Source organism: Heptranchias perlo, chromosome 8 (assembly GCF_035084215.1).
Source record: "Heptranchias perlo isolate sHepPer1 chromosome 8, sHepPer1.hap1, whole genome shotgun sequence".
NCBI lineage: Eukaryota > Metazoa > Chordata > Chondrichthyes > Hexanchiformes > Hexanchidae > Heptranchias > Heptranchias perlo.
The window spans coordinates 41207261-41229766 of NC_090332.1; the positions used below are offsets into that span (position 1 = coordinate 41207261).

At 42.0% G+C, this 22506-nt stretch overlaps 1 protein-coding gene and 1 long non-coding RNA gene across 2 annotated transcripts in view; one reads left to right on the forward strand and one right to left on the reverse strand.

The window, feature by feature from the left end:
• Window positions 1-1811: 1811 nt before the first annotated feature.
• The window catches only part of LOC137324572 (clathrin heavy chain linker domain-containing protein 1-like), an 88253-nt gene continuing 67558 nt past the window's right edge, over window positions 1812-22506 (reverse strand). The window contains exon 11 of the mRNA XM_067989013.1: window positions 1812-2037. Within this exon, the coding sequence (XP_067845114.1) occupies window positions 1907-2037 (131 nt within the window). The 3' untranslated portion in view covers window positions 1812-1906. The remainder of the gene's footprint in view (window positions 2038-22506) is intronic.
• LOC137324198 (uncharacterized) lies at window positions 5993-17672 on the forward strand. Its single transcript, XR_010963548.1, has 3 exons — window positions 5993-6367; window positions 15733-15838; window positions 17338-17672. It is a non-coding gene; the product is annotated as an uncharacterized lncRNA (long non-coding RNA).

Consider the following 22506-nt stretch of genomic DNA (forward strand, 5'->3'; position numbering starts at 1 on the left):
ATGAACAAATCCTACTTCTAACATTGACACTTGAACCATTAAGGAAACATCAAGGCCTTCTTGCCCTCTAGCAGTGCAAGATTTTGGGCTACATGCATTGCAATGAACTGCCTATGACTGAAGCTGTGCTACATAACTTTCCACAGAATGTTGCCTTGTAACCAGTGATAAATACTTGTTTTATTTTTTTTGTCGTCGTTCTGCGGAAAGATATAAAGCACAATGCAGTGTAAGTAATGTATGTTTTTTTTAACTGGAATGTACTGTAAGGAAGACAAGCTGAGACACACCTGCCCTCCCCACAGTGAAAAAATGCAGTTTGTCACAAATTGTATTTATCCACAGCACTGCGCATTGTGATTCATAGCTCACAACACTTAGCAGAGAATTTATTTATAGTGATAATATAAGAGGGCTTTACTGTATAAACAATGCTGTCACAGTCCTCCAGTGCCTAAACGACAGCTGGGTAAATAAAGTCTCACAAGCTCCTTGTTTTTCTGATGGGTTTGAGGTTATAACCTGATGCTTTCTTCATTTGTCCGGCGATTGTGTGAACAAGAATCACTGCTGCTATCTGCTGAGCCATTGTAGGCCTATAGTATAATGCTTTTCCATTCATCTAACAGCTGTGTGAAATCTCAGATGCCATCCTTTTTAGTGTGACCACTGAGCAATCAAACCTAATACTTTTCTTGTTCGTTCAGTAACTGTTTGAATAATACAACTGAATAAAAGAAGGACCGGGTGTATAAGAAGGACGGACACACAGCTGCTATTCAATCAAAAGTTGGATCCACTGTGACTCTGTGAAAGGATGGTTGTAGCTTTGCCACAGAAAATGCCCACTGTGATTATTTAAGGTTCAGTTTTTATTACTGGAATATTTACTATGGATGGTCTTTTACTGTAATATTTTCAGCTTGCATCAAGAAATAACTTTCTTTATATTTTATTGTGGATAAATATTCTGTACCGGTCGTGTTAGAACTTGCAGAGTTGTTCTACGCAGCTAATATATTGCAATTCTAAAATAACGTCATCAATGTATTTGGTAGATTAGAAAGATTAATCTTTGGTGGCCATTCTAAAAAGTAATGTATGATAAAACATTACATCTGTTTCATTACCACTTCAAGTCTGACACTCCTAATTTAGAACAGATTGTTAAGACCTAAAGATTTGGGAATATATATACCGCATATGTTGTACTGAGTCATACAGAGTAAGAAGGGCCCATGTTCAACTGTTTGTCTGCATGGAGTTAGCTGATCTTAGACGAGGCAGCAATTAGCATTACATTGGCATTGGTGTCAATGTAATGCTAATTGCTGCCTCGTCTAAGGGAAAGAAGATCAACCTGTGTTCCCTCTCCTGAGGTTCGGGAGGGCTATGGTGCCCACAGAACCCATACTCCAGCATGACTCGCTGCCATTAGAGGGGAAAATGCCAAAACTTTTACTTTCTGGAATATTCTGTTACACATGCAATGCCTCTGGGCCCTAATTTTCCTACCGTATACATGTTATAGGAACATAGGAACAGGAGTAGGCCATTCAGCCCCTCGTGCCTGCTCCGCCATTTGATAAGATCATGGCTGATCTGTGATCTAACTCCATATACCCGTCTTTGGCCCATATCCCTTAATACCTTTGATTGTCAAAAAGCTATCTGTCTCAGATTTAAATTTAGCAATTGAGCTAGTATCAATTGCCGTTTGCGGAAGAGAGTTCCAAACTTCTACCACCCTTTGGTTCTTTGACTTCTGCCAGGTGTAGTGTGTCAGTAATAAACAAGAAAGACTTCAGATCTTACACACATACCCTTTATTGCTGTCAATCATATAAACTTTCCAGCTCAAAGAGAACAGTCAGGGAACTTCCTGTACTTATCTATGGATCCAAAGCTATACCAATATCGATATACCAGATGATTCATAAAAATAGTTGAATACAGGACCATTTTCTTTTTTTAAATTCTCTCCCATGAGACTCTCCCAATGGACAGATAAGGAAGGTGAAAAGAAATGCTGAAAATCTGAAATATAAATAGAAAATGCTGGAATTGCAGAGCAGATCAATTGGCATCTGAAGGGAGAAAAGAGAGGTTAATATTTTAGACACTGATCCTTTGTCAGATTTAGCCACTCCTACAAAGGGTGCACCCTTTATAAAAGTGACTAAAACAAAGAGGATCAGAAATACCTCTCTTTCAACTGGTGACCTGACGTTATCGATCTTGCAGGTAATAAAATTCAAATGACATTCCAAGCAGTTGATGTCAGCTATCAATGTATGAAAATTTAGATCTTGTAGCTCGTTTTTAAATGAGCTAGTGAAATTATTAATGAACACTTTACATTCGAAATTAAGGGGACTTTTGTGTTTATTAGCCTTTTGTTGTTTAGTGAGAATACTTTTCCTTTAACAGCTACATTTCACCAGTTGAATAATAAGGCAGAAATGCAAAACATGTTTTTACTGTTCTACATGACCATGACTGGAATAGTTACATGAACTGTTTTTAATATAATTGTCTGAGTCACTGGCAGTCACAAGGAGCCACATCATATAGACAATACATAAACAACTAGGCCAAGGCTTGCATTCTGAAGAAAAGCCATTGTCACAATGTCTATTTTATGCTTAATTTTATTACTTGGAATATATGAATTTTCCTTTTTTGTCAGGTTCTCATTCTGGCTTTTTTCAGTGTTGTTCTTCGGCTGATATTTATAGTAATAAATTTGATAATGTGAAAGAATCTGTGTTTAGTGTTTACTTTCTTATTTTGTGAATAACTTGTTTTGGTTTTCTATATCAAAACATGAAATGTAGGGCTCAAACCACAGCAGCGGGAAGTATTCTCTGGAAAGCACGAAATAACTCATCAGTCTGTAAAATCCTTAGTAATAACAGCATGACATGAGTGGTTTCCTGCTGCAGTGACATACACAGTCCATGGACTGTTAGTGAGTGTCCCTCTCTCCCCCACCCATCTTCGACCACCATCCTCCAACACCCTCACTTTAATGGTTGCCACAATACCCCGCAAGCATTTTGATTCAGAGTATGTACTACCCACATAAAACAAATGTTTTAAGTACTTCAAATTTCAGATTGCTTATTTTGTTAAACAATTTAATGTTCTATAAGAAGAAAGAAGGCCCATCACATTCTGTGGCAAGTAATAATCAAGTTGTCAGTAAGAAATCTGAAGATTGGAGGATTTGGGGGGGAAAAGGTCATTGTATGTGTAGCAAGACATGCACTTTAGTTCTGTTGTTATACTTCAGTTCTGAGGCTAGTACCAGGCCAAGTTTTTGCTATGTCAGTGTCAAAAGTGCACAATAATACTTCTGTTGCTGTCCTGACCTGTCATGAATCAGTGTTAAGTGAGATTTCTTTAGCACCACCGCAGATAGTGAAATTCACTTTCATTTACTTGTTTTCTAAAGTTCTGCGGCATAGAGCACCACTCTTCTATTTTCTATTGATTGGCCTGTTGATTTCTACTGTAATCAGACAATAGAAATATACACTGGCAACACATGAATGAGTTTCAGTGCGTGTGCAGGCACTTCTACTGATTAGAATACTTGGTCACACGGATAGAAACGATACTTTGGAAATCAGTAGCGCGAATGAAATGATGTTTAGGGTAACTAACAGAATAAAAATCATTTAATAGCCTGCTGCACTAGTTAAGGCATAAGGATGTTGTGGCAATGCAGGAAGTTCCTATTACCCCTTTTTTATGAGGCCCCTAAGGCAGCACAGAGCCTCATTCGGATGCAGGCTGCACCTGGAAAATCAGGCGTGAACTATTGCATGTTTTGCCGTGCTCGATTTCGGAAGCAGGAGGAGACTGTGCTAACGATATGTACAGGCCTCGTATAAATACAAAAAATATGTTAAACAGGTCACATGCTAAATTTCACATCTCAAGTGAACCTCCACTCAAAGCACACCTTCCCTTAGGACCTGGGACCTGGCCTGCTGAAGTTGGCTTCTCAAAGAAAGTTTCTGTTGTCCCAACATGGCCTCGCCCCTCCCTATCTCTGTAACATCCTCCAGCCCTACAATCCTCTGTGATATCTGTGTTCCTCCAATTCTGGCCTCTTGTGCATCCCCGATTTCCATTGCCCCACCATCTCTCCCCCTTTACGATGCTCCTTTAAACCTATGTATTTGACCGAGCTTTTGATCACCTGTCCTAATATGTCCTTATGTGACTTGGTGTTAAATATTGTCTGATAACGCTCCTGTGAAGTGCCTTGGGACGTTTTATTACTTTAAAGGTGCTATATAAATTCAAGTTGTTGTACGTTAAAAATATTGTTATAGGTTAAAAAAGTCTTTTTGAGTTTTGAAATATATTTTGCTGCATTTTGCTCCTTACATTAGTTGATTTTTCTGGGTAGTCTTCCATTTTGTATTTTTGTTTTTTCCCTGTTAATATTTTGATACATTGTACATGGTTGCTGCTTGCATTTATATTGCAGCATACATTGTGTTAAGGATGGCTATTCCTTTAGGGGTTCCAAACACATTACATAATTGAGTTGAGGGAGAGGCGTTCATGCAGGGTCAAGTGCAATGATACATGAGGCATTTCCCCTAAAATACCCTCAAACATAATACACCATGGTTTTCTTTATGATTCTCCAATAAAGCTAAGTAATGATGTTAATAAATTGTTTTTTTCTTTTAACACAGATCATGTGCCATGTGTGTTACAAAACCACTCAATGCTAAGCAAATGCTTGGCCTTACTTTGTGTATTTGTTGGATTTTTATTTACTTTGAAATATCACTTCATAAGTGTTATGTTCAACACAGCCAGAAACAGAATCAGTCTAGCATGCTGAGAACACCCGAGGCATTGCAGAGCCTGTCTCGCCAACTCCCAGCTGACTTTTCTGCTTGGCGGCCTTTCAAAATATCGATGTTGTTGAAAGATCACGTGATTATAACACTGCAGGGGCTGTAGATGATAAGAATTTGTTTTGGGAATGTGATTTAAATGAGTCTTCTTCAAAGCTATGCAGATTTTCTTTGGTACTTAGACAAAGCTTTTACTTTACTGTATCATTAATAAAGAAGTCATTTCAAGCTTGATACATTTTTCTTAGTTCTTATTATTGTAAGATTTATTTGCTCCACTTTTGTCAGCTTGCCAGAATGCTAATATAATGTGCATAATTAAAGATTTATCATTAACCAAAAAGTGCTACACAATGAAAAACACGAACAGCTGAACACTACCAGTTCACCAACACATCCAGCTTTTTCATAACTGTGTTCATTTAAACCCTTTGTTTACACTCCAATTGCTATTCTTTTCTGAAATATATTTTGGTATCAATTCTGAAGTTTGCAAAACCAAGTACCTGGAGAGGATTTTACTGTCTGTTTAGTAAAAGCCATGCACAGCATCTCCTTAAAGGAGCTGCACTTTATGCAAAGTGCACTTTCCTACTGCTGATTTTAAGTTGATTGATCAAGCAAAATTTGTTCATAATCAGATCAATAAGGATTGCTAGTAACGCACTCCTGACTAACTATCTGTGTATATGTGCTTCACTGACACTGATATAGCTGCATCAACTCACTTGCATGGATGTCATGATAGGCCAATTCAAATAAAGATCTAGTTTAATTTCAGAAAATTCTAATCTCTGAAAGCTGGAAGTTGTTATCCTTTATGCTCCTTCAATAATCTGGGCTGAGGATTCCAACCTCTGCAGGTCGGTTTAGTGGAATTCCTCCATTTACACTACTTTAAAAAATCTGTGATGTACCCAGGGTTCCTGCTCTTATTGTTACCCAATGATCCTTGCTCAGACTTGGCTTTGATGCCCTCTTGTGGTTGAATGTGAATTTCTCTTGAGTGGCAGAACTTGAAAATTGCAATGTTCGTGGACTTCCCATGTTGCAGTGCTATCTTTTAGGGAACAATTGGAGGTGACTTTCGACTTTGGCAGGGAGTGGAAAAGTGGATCGGCAGCAGATCTGGAAAATTACAATGGGATATGTGTTTTAAGGAGGGCACATATGACAATCTGCTCAAATTTATGATGTGGAGATGCCGGTGATGTTCTGGGGTTGACAAATGTAAAGAATCTTACGACACCAGGTTATAGTCCAACTGTTGGACTATAACCTGGTGTTGCTCAAATTTAATTTGGGCCTATGCTTGATTGCAAAATCCAGGCTTCGCCGTTTAGACTCACACAATAAACGGCCCTTTGGTTGAGCTGCAGGCAGTGGTCAAGGGCAAGGGAAATGTACCCTTATGATGATACAACAACTTCAGGAGAGGAGGAAAGCGAGGGAGGGAGAAGAAAAATGAGCTGAGAAAATTGGTAAGAAAAATAACAAAAAAATTGGAAACAAATTCAGTATTTTTAGTAAATTTTGACATATAAGGCTAGAAATTATTGTTGCCAATATTAGCACATGAACACAATGCATTCATATGACATTTTCTATTTTAATGAAGCAGATTAATGCCTCCATTAAAAATAAGGGACAGATTATTATCAAATAAACATGGCAAGCATTCATCTACTAAAATTGCCAGCAGTAATTTGTAGCCTTTTTTTGTTGCTATTTATTTTCAATTTTTCTGCAGGCTGCCCACATGCGCACGTACCCTCTCCAGTTGGGAAGGTGGGGTTGTCCGGGATACATAGTGACACTCTATAATTCCCTGGATAGAATTGGTCTTTTCTGTTGGGAATCTTGACAGCCTGACTAATGAGTAACAAAACAACCACAACAACTTGCATTTATATAGCACCTGTAATGTAGAAAAAATCACAAGGTGCTTTATAAGGCATAATTAGAATTAAATTGCACCCAATGACACAGGTGAATTAAAGTAATAGGCAGTCCTGGAATCTGGGCTCAAATTCTCCCCATGATGATTCTAAGAATCTGTACCACCAACAGTAAACTATCTTTTCACCTGCAGTGAAATGGGCTACTGCCAGGTTTCCACTTCACTCCAAATCCTGGCAACAGCTACCACTGGAATTCATGATGTGGAGATGCCGGTGATGGACTGGGGTTGACAATTGTAAACAATTTTACAACACCAAGTTATAGTCCAACAAATTTATTTTAAATTCCACAAGCTTTCGGAGGCTTCCTCCTTCGTCAGTTGAACGGTATGGAAATGACATTTTCGAATCCTTCGCATTTGATTAGGAACAGTCAGCATGGTTTTGTGAGAGGAAAATCATGTCTCACGAATTTGATTGAGTTTTTTGAAGGGGTAACCAAGAAGATAGATGAGGGCTGTGCAGTAGACGTGGTCTACATGGACTTTAGCAAAGCCTTTGACAAGGTAGGTTGTTACATAAGGTTAAATCTCACGGGATCCAAGGTGAGGTAGCCAATTGGATACAACATTGGCTTGACGACAGAAGACAGAGGGTGGGTGTAGAGGGTTGTTTTTCAAATTGGAGGCCTGTGACCAGCGGTGTGCCTCAGGGATTGGTGCTGGGTCCGCTGTTATTTGTTATTTATATTAATGATTTGGATGAGAATTTAGGAGGCATGGTTAGTAAGTTTGCAGATGACACCAAGATTGGTGGCATCGTGGACAGTGAAGAAGGTTATCTAGGATTGCAACGGGATCTTGATAAATTGGGCCAGTGGGCCGATGAATGGCAGATGGAGTTTAATTTAGATAAATGTGAGGTGATGCATTTTGGGAGATCGAATCAGGCCAGGACCTACTCCGTTAATGGTAGGGCGTTGGGGAGAGTTATAGAACAAAGAGATCTAGGAGTACAGGTTCATAGCTCCTTGAAAGTGGAGTCACAGGTGGATAGGGTGGTGAAGAAGGCATTCAGCTTGCTTGGTTTCATTGGTCAGAACATTGAATACAGGAGTTGGGATGTCTTGTTGAAGTTGTACAAGACATTAGTTAGGCCACACTTGGAATACTGTGTACAGTTCTGGTCACCCTATTATAGAAAGGATATTATTAAACTAGAAAGAGTGCAGAAAAGATTTACTAGGATGCTGCCGGGACTTGATGGTTTGACTTATAGGGAGAGGTTAGATAGACTGGGACTTTTTTCCCTGGAGAGTAGGAGGTTGAGGGGTGATCTTATACAAGTCTATAAAATAATGAGGGGCATAGATAAGGTAGATAGTCAAAATCTTTTCCCAAAGGTAGGGGAGTCTATAACAAGGGGACATAGATTTAAGGTGAGAGGGGAGAGATACAAAAGGGTCCAGAGGGGCAATTTTTTCACTCAAAGGGTGGTGAGTGTCTGGAACGAGCTGCCAGAGGCAGTAGTAGAGGCGGGTACAATTTTGTCTTTTAAAAAGCATTTGGACAGTTACATGGGTAAGATGGGTATAGAGGGATATGGGCCAAGTGCAGGCAATTGGGACTAGCTTAGCGGTATAAACTAGGCGACATGGACATGTTGGGCCGAAGGGCCTGTTTCCATGTTGTAAACTTCTATGATTCTATGATTTGAAAATCACAGAACAATGCCTGGTGATTACTGCCCGTTGCCAAGGCAATTACAGTGAGCAGACAGAAAGGTGTCACCTAAAAAGGCCACCGAATATACAAACCCCCCCAAAAAAAAGAGTGAGAAGGAAGACAGTCAATGACCCGTTATATTAAAAACAGATAACATTTGTTCGCTGGTGGGGTTACGTGTAGTGTGACATGAACCCAATATCCCGGTTGAGGCCGTCCTCATGGGTGCGGAACTTGGCTATCAATTTCTGCTCGACGATTTTGCGTTGTCGTGTGTCTCGAAGGCCGCCTTGGAGTATGCTTACCCGAAGGTCGGTGGCTGAATGTCCATGACTGCTGAAGTGTTCCCCGACAGGGAGAGAACCCTCCTGTTTGGCGATTGTTGCGCGGTGTCCGTTCATCCGTTGTCGCAGCGTCTGCATGGTCTCGCCAATGTACCATGCTCTGGGGCATCCTTTCCTGCAACGTATGAGGTAGACAACGTTGGCCGAGTCACAGGAGTATGAACCGTGCACCTGGTGGGTGGTGTCCTCTCGTGTGATGGTGGTATCTGTGTCGATGATCTGGCATGTCTTGCAGAGGTTACCGTGGCAGGGTTGTGTGGTGTCGTGGACGCTGTTCTCCTGAAGGCTGGGTAATTTGCTGCGAATGATGGTTTGTTTGAGGTTGGATGGCTGTTTAAAGGCGAGTAGTGGAGGTGTGGGGATGGCCATAGCGAGGTTTTCGTCATCATTGATGACATGTTGAAGGCTGCGGAGAACATGGCGTAGTTTCTCCGCTCCGGGGAAGTACTGGACGATGAAGGGTACTCTGTTGGTCACACGGGACGCAACCAACAGAGTACCCTTCGTCGTCTAGTACTTCCCCGGAGCGGAGAAACTACGCCATGTTCTCCGCAGCCTTCAACATGTCATCAATGATGACGAACACCTCGCTATGGCCATCCCCACACCTCCACTACTCGCCTTTAAACAGCCACCCAACCTCAAACAAACCATCATTCGCAGCAAATTACCCAGCCTTCAGGAGAACAGCGTCCACGACACCACACAACCCTGCCACGGTAACCTCTGCAAGACATGCCAGATCATCGACACAGATACCACCATCACACGAGAGGACACCACCCACCAGGTGCACGGTTCTTACTCCTGTGACTCGGCCAACGTTGTCTACCTCATACGTTGCAGGAAAGGATGCCCCAGAGCATGGTACATTGGCGAGACCATGCAGACGCTGCGACAACGGATGAACGGACACCGCGCAACAATCGCCAAACAGGAGGGTTCTCTCCCTGTCGGGGAACACTTCAGCAGTCATGGACATTCAGCCACCGACCTTCGGGTAAGCATACTCCAAGGCGGCCTTCGAGACACACGACAACGCAAAATCGTCGAGCAGAAATTGATAGCCAAGTTCCGCACCCATGAGGACGGCCTCAACCGGGATCTTGGGTTCATGTCACACTACACGTAACCCCACCAGCGAACAAATGTTATCTGTTTTTAATATAACGGGTCATTGACTGTCTTCCTTCTCACTCTTTTTTTTTGGGGGGTTTGTATATTCGGTGGCCTTTTTAGGTGACACCTTTCTGTCTGCTCACTGTAATTGCCTTGGCAACGGGCAGTAATCACCAGGCATTGTTCTGTGATTTTCAAATGCGAAGGATTCGAAAATGTCATTTCCATACCGTTCACCTGACGAAGGAGGAAGCCTCCGAAAGCTTGTGGAATTTAAAATAAATTTGTTGGACTATAACTTGGTGTTGTAAAATTGTTTACAACTGGAATTCATGGCAGGGATGAGTTGAGCTGATACACAAGGCGGCTGGTTAGCAGTATCTACTGACTTGCTCCCTACTAGTTACTTTTTTCTTGAGGACTAGTACCAGTAGAGTATGCCACAGAGAAACTGACCTCTTCGCTACCATCCATGGTTACTCAGTTTCTGCAAAAATTATTACAGTTGTTCCAGCCACCACTGCACATATAGCACTAATATTTTTCAAACAGCGTGAGAAAATTGTACAGTGAAGCACTGGAGGTGATAATCAAGGAAGTGAGGCAAAGGAGGGAGTAATGTAAGGCCCCAAGGAAACCTCCCCAGGGCAACTGAACAAGGTGGCCAGGGCAGTCAGTGGCAACTCTACAACCCCGTACATGGTCAGGTAGTGTAGGAAGAAGCTTGATGACCTTGCCAGTTAAGGCAAGATACAAGGACCCTGCCAAGTGTTCATGAATGCACTGTACTAAGCATGACTGCCATTTACAACGATCACCCCTTCACAAAGTTTTAAAATACTTTAATTGTTTACCTGCAATGCCCATGAGCCTTCATTTGGAAGTGGTTTTCACTCACATCCTTACATGTATTTACACCATAAAAAGGCTCACATGGAATGTTATTGCTTGTTGTATGCACCAGTCCTCACACCCATTATGTGTTTCATGCTGACATCTGGATTTCACAGTATGTCATGGTAACAATGAGCAATTCTCATGGACAAGATAGCTCACAACAACTAAGAGAAAGCCATGACAGGCAGCAGCCCTTCAAACCTCCAATCCTTACCCCTATCAGGAATAAGTGTCTGTGGGTTTGTGATGAAGATCTGCTTCTCTTTGTTCTCATGCCATTGTACCCTGGATGAACTGTCATGAAACCCTCCTGTCACTTCAACTGTAAGTTTCATGTGAACTCTGCTGATCAGGAAACCACTGTAATCTTACTTCCTCTTTTCCTACTCTAGTTGTGCCTGAGGAAGAACATACTGGCCACAGTAAATCAGCCCTCCCAGCTCTTCACACCACATGCTGTCACTCACTCAATCCCTCATAAGCTCAGAGACATCCACCCCAGGGGAGTTAGAGAATGAGCTAAAGGAGTGCATAGGGTGAGACATAGAGAACAAGTAAGCAGAAGCAGCTGTTTGTGGTACATGAGGAGGAAGACATTGTTAGTCAGAGGGTCAGGTTGCATTGCCTCCCAGCTGAACAGCCTTGTGCTCTAAATCACAGAGGTCCTGCTTTTAAAAGAATGATACTTGCACAGCATCATGACTTGGTGTGAGTAATGGGGGCCATGCCAGACAGGGTGCTACAGATGGCAGTTTGGGTAGAAAAGTTCACAAGCAGCTTGTGCAGGACATTGGAAGATGGAGTCACAACTTTGTAATCCATCATGAAGCATGCAACTCCTCCAGCGACATCGGCAGTGAAGCCTCCATGACAAAGGTGCTAAGGGCTGTCTATGCTTCTTCTGTGGATGCTCAGACGGCTGATATAGAGGCCGGGAGTGTCAGATTTGAGAGGGCTATCTCGTGACCTCCAAGTATCACCAAGGCTCATCAGAACCATTATATCATTCCCACAGATCAACGGCCATGTTGAGTCAGTGCCCAGTATTTGTGGCATGGCAGGAATGGGCATGGGTGATGATACTGTCTCTCAGGATAAAATACTTTGAGATGTTTCTGAGAGATATAAGGCACTACATAATAAATGTATTTCTATTTTTCCTTCCTAAACCCAGAAGAATTAAGACAATAAGAGTATTCCTATAAAGCCTCAGCTGAGGCCAGCTAACTCAACATACAGCAGGGGTCAAAACTGGGATCTTCCTGATCTGTGTGGATAGTCACTAGATAAACTCACTGAGCCAATAATTTGATAGATCTACGTAATTGTCACAAGTTGTTCCAGTGCCTTCATTCGATCAAGACTGCTACCATCTACTGGAAGCTATTTGGCAGCCAGTACAGGAATTTTTTTTTAATGTGCAACGGTTGACTCCTAAGAGACCAAGGATACCCCCCTGAGCCCTGGCTCGTAACACCTCTACAACAACCATGAACAGCTACTTAGCATAGATACAATGAAGTGTACGCACTTACCAGAATCATTACTGAATACACGTTGGACATCTTGAAGCAGTGCTTCAGAGGTCTCAACAGATCAAATGATGATTCGTGTGGAGAAAAGCTCTGGATCTAACCAAGACTAGGCCACACTTTATGACACCCCATTATAGAAAGAATATTGGAGGCATGGAAAAGCTGTAGTGTAGATTCATGAGGATGAAAGAATATAGTTATGATTAGAGACTTGAAATACAAGGCTACATTTACTGGATCAAAGATGGTTAATTTAGGATTAGTGCTGGAAACATAAAAGAGGTTAGAAGAAATGGTTTCAAGTAAAGGATTATTATAATATGGAAAGCATTACTACAGGTAGGTATTGAAGTTCAATAAACTACAATGTTTAAAAAAAATAAACATTTGAAGAAAAAAAACGCTAAAGGATACAGAGAATGAACAGAAAAATAAGACTCAAATAGATAGCACTTTGAAGGTAGAAGTGGCTCAGAAACAATTGCCCAAAATGGCCTCCTTCTGCGCTTAAATTTTTATGACTTCAAATGGCCAGAAACAAAAACAACTTGAAATATCTAAATGTGTTTAAAATTAGAATATATGTGGGACAGAGTAAAATAAATGATTTTTTAAGAAATAAAGATATTTCCACTCAGCTCTTAAACAGAAAAGCTGTGAGAAGTGTCAAACATCACCATCTTTTTTTCTCTGTACCATCTGTGCAACATGTTACAGAGACGTTTTAAGTCATAATATAGAGGTCATGTAAAACATTAATAAATAATCCTGATGCGCAACATTAGCTGGTAAAAAGAGAAAAGATGCTGCAGTAAAAATTAAAGCCTGGGTCCATCTGATCCTAACTTGTTTTTCAGTTGATAAAAGGAGCAATATTATTGTAGCCTTAGTGATTAAGGATGAAATTACTTCAATGATAAGAGAGGATATAACGAGAGGTAATCAGGCAGTGGAGACTTTATGGGTAGAATTAAGAAGTAGAAAAGGATTTAAGACTGTAGTGGGAGTTGTGTAAAGGCACCCTGATAGCAGCTGTGAAGTGGCAGAATTTATAAATGCAGAGATTAGACAAGTATGTAGCAAAGCCACAGTGGTTTTAATGGGGAGTTTTAACTTTCATATAGATTGGGATAAGCAGATGAGCTCATATCAGAAAGGTAACGAATTTCTTGAGTGTGCTCAGGACAGCTTTCTGCAACAATATGTCCTAGAACCAACAAGGGGGCAGGCCATATTAGATTTAATAATGAGTAATGAGCCAGATTTAGTTAACAACCTAACGATGCATGAACATTTATCAAATAGCGATCATAATATGGTCGAGTTCAACGTTGTGTTTGAAAGGGAGAAATCCGTAACAGCTACTAAGATTCTAAATTTAGGTAAGGTTGACTTCAACATGATGAGACAGAGACTGTCCTTAGTAAACTGGGCAAATCTGTTAATGGGTAAAATGACAGAAGATTAGAGAATCAGTTTATATCCCTAAGATGCAAGAGCCCCACTTGCCAAAAAAAAAGCCATGGACGACAAAAGAGGTAAGGGATAACATAAAACTAAAAGAAAAAGCATACAAAAATGCAAAAAATAACGCAGATCCTGGCGACTGGGAGAGATACAAAGAATAGCAAAGGGTAACAAAACAGAAAGTAAGAGCTACAAAAAGGGAGTATGAAAGAAACTTGCAAGCGATATTAAAATCAACACAAGAAATTTTTACAATTATATTAGGGTGGTCAAGAGCAATGTGGGGCCCTTAAAAACTGATAATGATGGTATTGTAAATGAAAATAAGGAAATGGCAGACATTTTAAATAATTACTTTGCGTCAGTACTTACTGTAGAGGAAGAGGATAGCATGCCGGACACCCCAAGGAAAATAATTTTGAATCAGGGACGGGGACTCACCATAATTAACGTAAGCAAATTTACAGTAGTGAAGAAAATAATGGCACTAAAGAGTGACAAATCCCCAGGACCAGATGGTTTCCATTCCAGGGTTTTAAAAGAAGTGGGTGAGAACATTGCAGATGCCCTAACTATAATCTTCCAAAGTTCTCTCGATTCAGGAACCATTCCTTTAGATTAGAATATTGCACACCTCACTCCGCTATTTAAGAAAGGTGAGAGAGGGAAGCCGGGGAATTATAGACCAGCTAGCCTAACATCTGTTGTCGGGAAATTATGAGAGTCTATAATTAAGGATAGAGTGACTGAACACCTTGAAAATTTTCAGCTGATCAGAGAGGTTTGTAAAGGGTCGGTCATGCCTGACGAACCCGATTGAATTTTTTGAAGAGGTGACTAAAGTAATGGACAAGGCAATGTCTATGTATGCTGTTAATATGGACTTCCAGAACGCATTTGATAAAGTCCCTCATGAGAGACTGTTAGTTAAAGTTGAAACTCATGGAATTGAGGGGAAATTATTGATCTGATGAGGAAATTGGCTGAGCAGCAGGAGACAGAGAGTAGGGATAATGGGCAGGTACTCAAATTGGCAGGATGTGACTTTCTAAATGGTGAAAAGCTTGAAACAATGGAGGTCCAAAGAGACTTAGGGCTCTATGTACATAGATCATTAAAATGTCATGGACAGGTACAGAAAATAATCAAAAAGGCAAATGGAATGCTGGCCTTTATATCTAGAGGACTAGAATTCAAGGGGGTAGAAGTTATGCTACAGCTATCCAAAGCCCTGGTTAGACCACCTGGAGTACTCTGTTCAGTTCTGGGCACAGCACCTTAGGAAGGATATATTGGCCTTGGAGGGAGTGTAGCATAGATTTACTAGAATGATACTTGGACTCCAAGGGTTAAATTACGAGGCGAGTTTACACAAACTAGGGTTGTATTCCCTGGGATTTCAAAGATTAAGGGGTGATTTGATCGAAGTTTTCAAGATATTAAAAGGGAACAGATGGGGTAGATAAAGAGAAACTCTTTCTGCTGGTTGGGGAGTCTAGAACTAGGGGACATAGCCTAAAAATTAGAGCCAGGACTTTCAGGAGTGAAGTTAGGAAACGCTTCTATACGCAAAGGGTGGTAGAAGTTTGGGACACTCTTCTACAAACAGCAGTTGATGCTAGCTCAATTGTTAATTTTAAACCCAAGATTAATAAATTTTTGTTAACCAAAGGTATTAAGGGATATGTGGCTAAGGCGGGTATATGGAGTTAGGTCACAGATCAGCCATGATCTCAATGAATGATGGAACAGTCTCGAGGGGCTAAATGGCCTACTCCTGTTCCTATTTTCCTATGTTCCTATAGTCATGAATAAATTACTTTTTCAAATTTCAATTTATTGTTGTTGTTTCTTTTTAGGTATCGCACACCAAATACAATTCCCCAAACAAAATGGACCCTTCTCCCAGGCCTCTGTCAACACTGTCAGGTCAGGGAACTCCCGCAGAAAGAAAAAACGCGGCAAGTGAGTCATCCTGTGTCACTTATTTGACTCCCATTATTACAGAAAGGCCGGTAAAATAAAAATGATATTTCTCGTGACATTCGGCAAACCATATCAGTGCCATTTTCTTACCATATAATATTAGCTTACGTGGGAAGGGAAGAAGAAAATTGGGGAGAATAGAATTCAATTAAATAGCAATGGCACTATTCTGTTTCTTCTTTATTAGACCTATTCAATATGTTCTGCCCCTCCCCTCTCCTGAAAGTATTTACTCCTCACTAGGACACATGGGGTGATAATACAGTCTTGGCATAGAGGCAAGACCTTTGGTGATGTAAGCACCTGTAGTGTGCACAGTGCTGGCCTTACACTATATAGCGAGGTTATTTCATTTGAATAAAATTTTGACGCACAGCGCATGGCACTATGGGAGTACACAGAGGTCTGGGAGTAGAATATGGCACCGGATGCTCTTAAAGGGTTGCTGGTTTCCCTTATAGCGAAACTAAGTCCAAATTCAAAAAATAGTGGAAGCAAGATGCAGAGGCATAACTGCACTATTCCAAGATGCTTCTGCAGGAAAAGGTATAGGGAATGGTGGATATTTTTGGGGTGGAGGGCCACTCTCCAGTGAAGAGAACTGCCAGAGTACTCTGGATGGAGGATGCAGAAAGATTTAATGGGCCAAATGTCCGCGAGCCCACATCCTGGTATTAAATACTGGGAGGTGCCCACTTGGCATCTCCATCTCTGAGCCTGCCAGAGTATCCGGGGTCAGGGGAGGTTCCCTAATTTACATGTTACTAGCGGGAGCATGCGTCCTTATAAATGCATCTCAGGCATCCACCGGAGCAAGATGCAGCAGGAGCAGCAGTGGCAAGCTGCAGGCCACTGGAATCATATTTTTTTTTAATTGTCCATCAGCCACATTTATAAGGGGGGAGGGTGATAAAGAACCAGAAATGTCAACTGTTTTTTGGGTGTCCAGGCCAAAGCAGGCCCTTTTTAAAAACCCAAGCGAAGGCCAGGATCTCACATATCTGGGTCCCGGCCTAATTTCCAGGCTCTCTGCCATACTCCAAGTGGACTTACAATGGAAGTAGAATGGAAAGACCCGCAGAAATTTGGGGCCAAGGTATCTGTGACCCAAAACTGAGAAGGCGAGAAAAAATTTGTTGTGCAATGCAAGGTTCCCAAGGCAAGTGTGCTCAAATTTAACAATGCTGTCTTACATGGCATCTTAATAAGCTTGATGCTGCATCACAGAGGGACAAAGTACAGCACTCCACAACTGTGTATCTACTTTCCAAATGCACAGGCCCCATGTGGCAATGCATTTGTCCTTTGACCCCAAATGTGACTAGCAACAAACGTCAAGCGCAGTGCCCACACAAAATACTTGTATACTGCACATTCACACACTCGCATTAGGTGGCTACTGGCTTGGGCACTTAGTGACACACATCTTCTTTCATTTTCCTCATTCCACATTATGTCCTTTTTCTATTTGCTTGCAGGAGAAAGCTGCATACAACCGGGGTTGAAGTCAATGGAAATGAAAATCGGGGAAGATGTATAACAGGTGGCTTAATCAATAGCGCCCATTTTACGCCATCATCCAGAGTCAAAATTACCCCTAACCAGCGCAAGCATATGTAGACGGGAAGGGGGTAACTTTTATTCTCAGAGACCACTAAATAATAGGGCCGATTTTAAATTTGGAAGGATAATGGGTGGGCAGTGGGCGGAGTGTGCCCGCCGTGCATCTGTTGTTACAGGCATGTAGCCTGGTCCTCATTTACATGCCGCCGGTGAGCTGCAAGCGTTCGATGCAGCGCACCTGTTGTGGAAGGGCAGAAAATCGGCCAGCTCCCATGCTGAGCTGATAAGTGACCCACTTACACTGGATGGAGCAAGTTAAAACAATGGTCATGTTACACTTTACAAGCTTTTCTTCTTGTTCGATTAAAACTTAACTTTTCTTAGCTTTCCAACTTTCACTGAATATTTTCTCTGTTTAGAAGACTTGCTTCGAAAAGCTGTTTATAACTTCCATTTTTATCTTCAAACCTCCCTGAAAACCTTTCACAAAGTAAATTGCACTTAAAAGAGTGCATAACCATCAGTGAGCAACCAAGGTGTTCTTTGCCATCATATGTATCCTTTCCAAGGTGTCACTCAACTGGACAGGCATGTGTCAGGAACTTTAATGGTCAACCTTTATTAATTTGACGAAGGCAAAGATTCCAATTAGGTGGTGTGCTCCATTCCTTAGCCCATTGTCCAAATCAAGATGGGAAGACATCACTTTTGATATCAATATTTTTCAAGGATTTTCCTTACTCATTAATCTGTTATCCACTCATGCACGGTCACGTGTTGGGGTTGATTTTAAAGATGAGCGGGATAGGTGCGGCCGGTGGAGAGGTGGCCATTGCCGAGCCTCATCTACATAATCGTAGGCAGGAAGAGCTACGTGGGTGGGAGCAGGAATTTAGGCGGCAAGATGCCGCCGCTGGGGATCCGATCGATCGGTTACTAGCACTAAGGTAAGTCTTTGGGATGGCTTTCAGAGAGGAGGGAAGTACAAGGCAGAGGAGGCCCAACGGTTCCATGTGGGGTCTAGAGGAGCACTCCTGCTCCTTCTGGCACACAAGGAAACAGAAAAAAATTTAAAATAACTTATCTTGTTGGGCCTCTTCTGGCTGTGGATCCACTTCCTGGTATGTTTGGCCTGTTGGAGAAACTACCTGGTCATTGGAGCCCGATCTGCATATTTAAACAAGGACCCTGCCGACTTTGGGTGGGTATCCTTGGTACCTACAACCTGAAATTGCAAAAGGCAGGCTTGGTATGGAAGGCCAGCGGGTAAACCTCTGCTCCATTTTAACTACCCCTCCATCTGGTTTCCGCTGGGTGCAGGGGTAGGGGGAAGTTAAAATTCCTACTATTCAGTTAGTCTTTGGGTCTGCAACTATGGTAGATTTAGCTCAATTTGGCACAAGTTTTTAAATTGGAAATATCTGTTGGTACTGGTATATATAATTTCTCCGTTTGCTTTAGAAATCAATTATTAACACTTCTGGTTTTCCTAGAATGTCAATAGTGTGGTTTAAAAAGGCCGTGTTCCTACACAGCTTTAAGACTCTTACTTAGTCGGGGTTGCTTCTGCCTGTCTTCTCTGACTCGCTGGATTGCTCTTGCAGAAAGCCGGTGCAGGCTTGATGGACCTCCTTCGTGCCGTAATCATTCTATGATTTTATGAACACTTCTTTCAAATCTCCTCTTAACCTTTTCTGCTCTAAGAACAACCCCAGCTTCTCCAGTCTATCCACATAACCACTTACTGGAACCATTCCAGTAAATCTTTTCTGCACCTTCTCCAAGGCCTTCACATCCTTCCTAAAGTGCGGTGCCCAGAATTATACACAATACTCCAATACTTGTGGCAGAACCAATGTTTTATAAAGGTTCAACATAACTTCCTTGCTTTTGTACTCTATCCCTCTACGTATAAATTGTAAACAATTTTACAACACCAAGTTATAGTCCAGCAATTTTATTTTAAATTCACAAGCTTTCGGAGACTTCCTCCTTCCTCAGGTAAATTTACCTGAGGAAGGAGGAAGTCTCCGAAAGCTTGTGAATTTAAAATAAAATTGCTGGACTATAACTTGGTGTTGTAAAATTGTTTACAATTGTCAACCCCAGTCCATCACCGGCATCTCCACATCATGTCTACGTATAAAGCCCAGGATCCCGTATGCTTTTTTAAACTGCTTTCTCAACCTATCCTGCCACCTTCAAAAATTTGTGTACATACACCTCCAGGTCTTTCCGTTCCTGCACTCCCTTTAAAATTGTTCCATTTAGTTTGTATTGCCTCTCCTCGTTCTTCCTGCCAAAATGTATCACTTCGCACTTCTCTGCGTTAAATTTCATCTGCCATATGTCCGCCCATTCCACCAGCCTATCTATGTCCTCTTGAAATCTATTACTATCCTCCTCACTGTTTATTACACTTACAAGTTTTGAGTCATCTGCACCCAAGTCCAAGTCATTAACATATATCAAAAAAAGCAGTGGTCCTAGTACCAACCCCTGGGGAACACCACTCTATACCTTCCTCCAGTCCAAAAAAACAACCATTCACCACCACTCTCTGTTTCCTGTTACTTAGCCAATTTCATATCCATGTTGCCACTATCACTTTTATCCCATTGGCTTCAATTTTGCCGACAAGGCTATTATGTGGCACTTTATCAAACACCTTTTGAAAGTCCATATACACAACATCAACCACAATGCCTCATCAACTCTCTCTGTTACCTCATCAAAAAACTCAATCAAGTTAGTTAAACACGATTTGCCTTTAACAAATCCGTGCTGGCTTTCCTTTATTAATCCACACTTGTCCAAGCGACTATTATTTTTGTCCCAGATTATTATTTCTAAAAGATTCCCCACCACCAAGGTTAAACAGACTGGCCTGTAGTTGCCGGGTTTATTCTAACACCCTTTTTTGAACAAGGGTGTAACATTTGCAATTCTCCAGTCCTCTGGCACCACCCCATGAGTAGTGAAGCAAAGACAGATCTTAATTGATCCCCTATGGTGCCAAAGCATTTGTCTGGCAAACCTCCTCTGATCCTCCTCTTGCTTTACGACCTGGAAATAGAATGGGATACCCATAACTTACATTTAGAAAGTACAGAGTGAAATATTCTTGGGCAAACTGACAGATAGCGGAGAGGGGCCAGCTTTAAGAAGCTCTCTGTATGATAATTTCTTGTTCAATAGGTTAACAGTTAGAAAAAGCACTGAAATAGGTGGAAACAAACACAGCAGCTACTGACAGCAAGTTCGTCCCCTTCAAGATAAAGGATCCAAAATATGGGAAGGGGCTTCCATGTTGTGCCTGTTTCATTATGGCGCTGAGTGTATGGAGTGATGTTAACATACTCCAATTGTATTATGGGGCTATCCATGTTAAAATTGAACCTCAATAAGCCTGATGCACAGCAGTGCTATCAAGCAGCACTTATCACCAATAACCTGCTCACTGATGCTCAGTTTGGGTTCCGCCAGGACCGCTTGGCTCCAGAACTCATTACAGCCTTGATCCAAACATGGACAAAAAAACTGAATTCCAGAGGTGAGGTGAGAGTGACTGCCCTAGACATCAAGGCAGCATTTGACCGAGTGTGGCATCAAGATGCCCTAGTAAAATTGAAGTCAATGGGAATCAGAGGGAAAACTCTCCAGTCATAGTGGAGTTATACCCAGCACAAATGAAAATGGTAGTGGTTGTTGGAGGCCAATCATCTCAGCCCCAGGACATTGCTGGTGGAGTTCCTCAAGACAGTGTCCTAGGTCCAACCATATTCAGCTGCTTCATCAATGACATTCCCTCCATCATAAGGTCAGAAGTGGGGATGTTTGCTGACGATTGCACAATGTTCAGTTCCATTCGCAACCCCTCAGATAATGAAGCAGTCCGTGCAGCAAGACCTGGACAACATCCAGGCTTGGGCTGATAAGTAGCAAGTAACATTCGCACCAGACTAGCGCCAGGCAATGGCCATGTCCAACAAGAGAGCCCAACCACCTCCCCATGACATTCAACGGCATTACTATCGCCGAATCCCCCCACCATCAACATCCTGGGGGGTCACCATAGACCAGCCTCAAAACTACTGTGGCTACAAGAACAGGTCAGAGACTGGGTACTCTGTGGCGAGTGACTCACCTCCGGACTCCCCAAAGCCTTTCCACCAAGGCACAAGTCAGGAGTGTGATGGAATACGCTCCACTTGCCTGGATGAGTGCAGCTCCAACAACACTTAGGAAGCTCAACACCAGGACAAAGCAGCCTGCTTGATTGGCACCCCATCCACCTCCCTAAACACTCACTCCCTCCACTACTGACACCCCATGACTGCAGTGTATACCATCTACAAGATGCACTGCAGCAACTTGCCATGGCTTTTTCGACAGCACCTCCCAAACCCACGACCTCTACCACCTAGAAGAACAAGGGCAGCAGATGCATGGGAACACCACCACCTGCACGTTCACCTCCAAGTCACACACCATCCTGACTTAGAAATAGATCGCCGTTCCTTCATCGTCACTGGATCAAAATCTTGGAACATCATACCTAACAGCACTGTGGGAGTACCTTCACCACATGGACTGCAGTGGTTCAAGAAGGTGGCTCACCACCACCTTCTCAAGGGTAATTAGGGATGGGCAATAAATGCAGGCCTTGCCAGCGATGCCCACATCCTATGAACGATTTAAAAAAAAGGTTCTCAGTACCATAGATGCTTCATGACTGCATTCTCGCATGGTCTGTGCAACAGCCACTTAACAGGTCTCAGCATGCGAGGTGTTGGTGCCTAATGCATAGCAACACTATGGACACCAAGCAACACATTATAGTTTAAAAAGTATTTTACCAGATAAATGTCAGCTTGGCTCAGTTAGTACCACTATCGCTTCTGATACAGAGGATTGTGGGTTCAAGCTGACACTACTGTGTAGTACTGAGGAAGAACTGCATTGTCGGAGGTGTTATTTTTAGGATGAGACATTAAACCATGACGCCCTCTACCTACTCAAGTGGATGTAAAAGATCCCATGGCATTATTCAAAGAGCAAGGACGTCTCCCAGCATCCTGGCC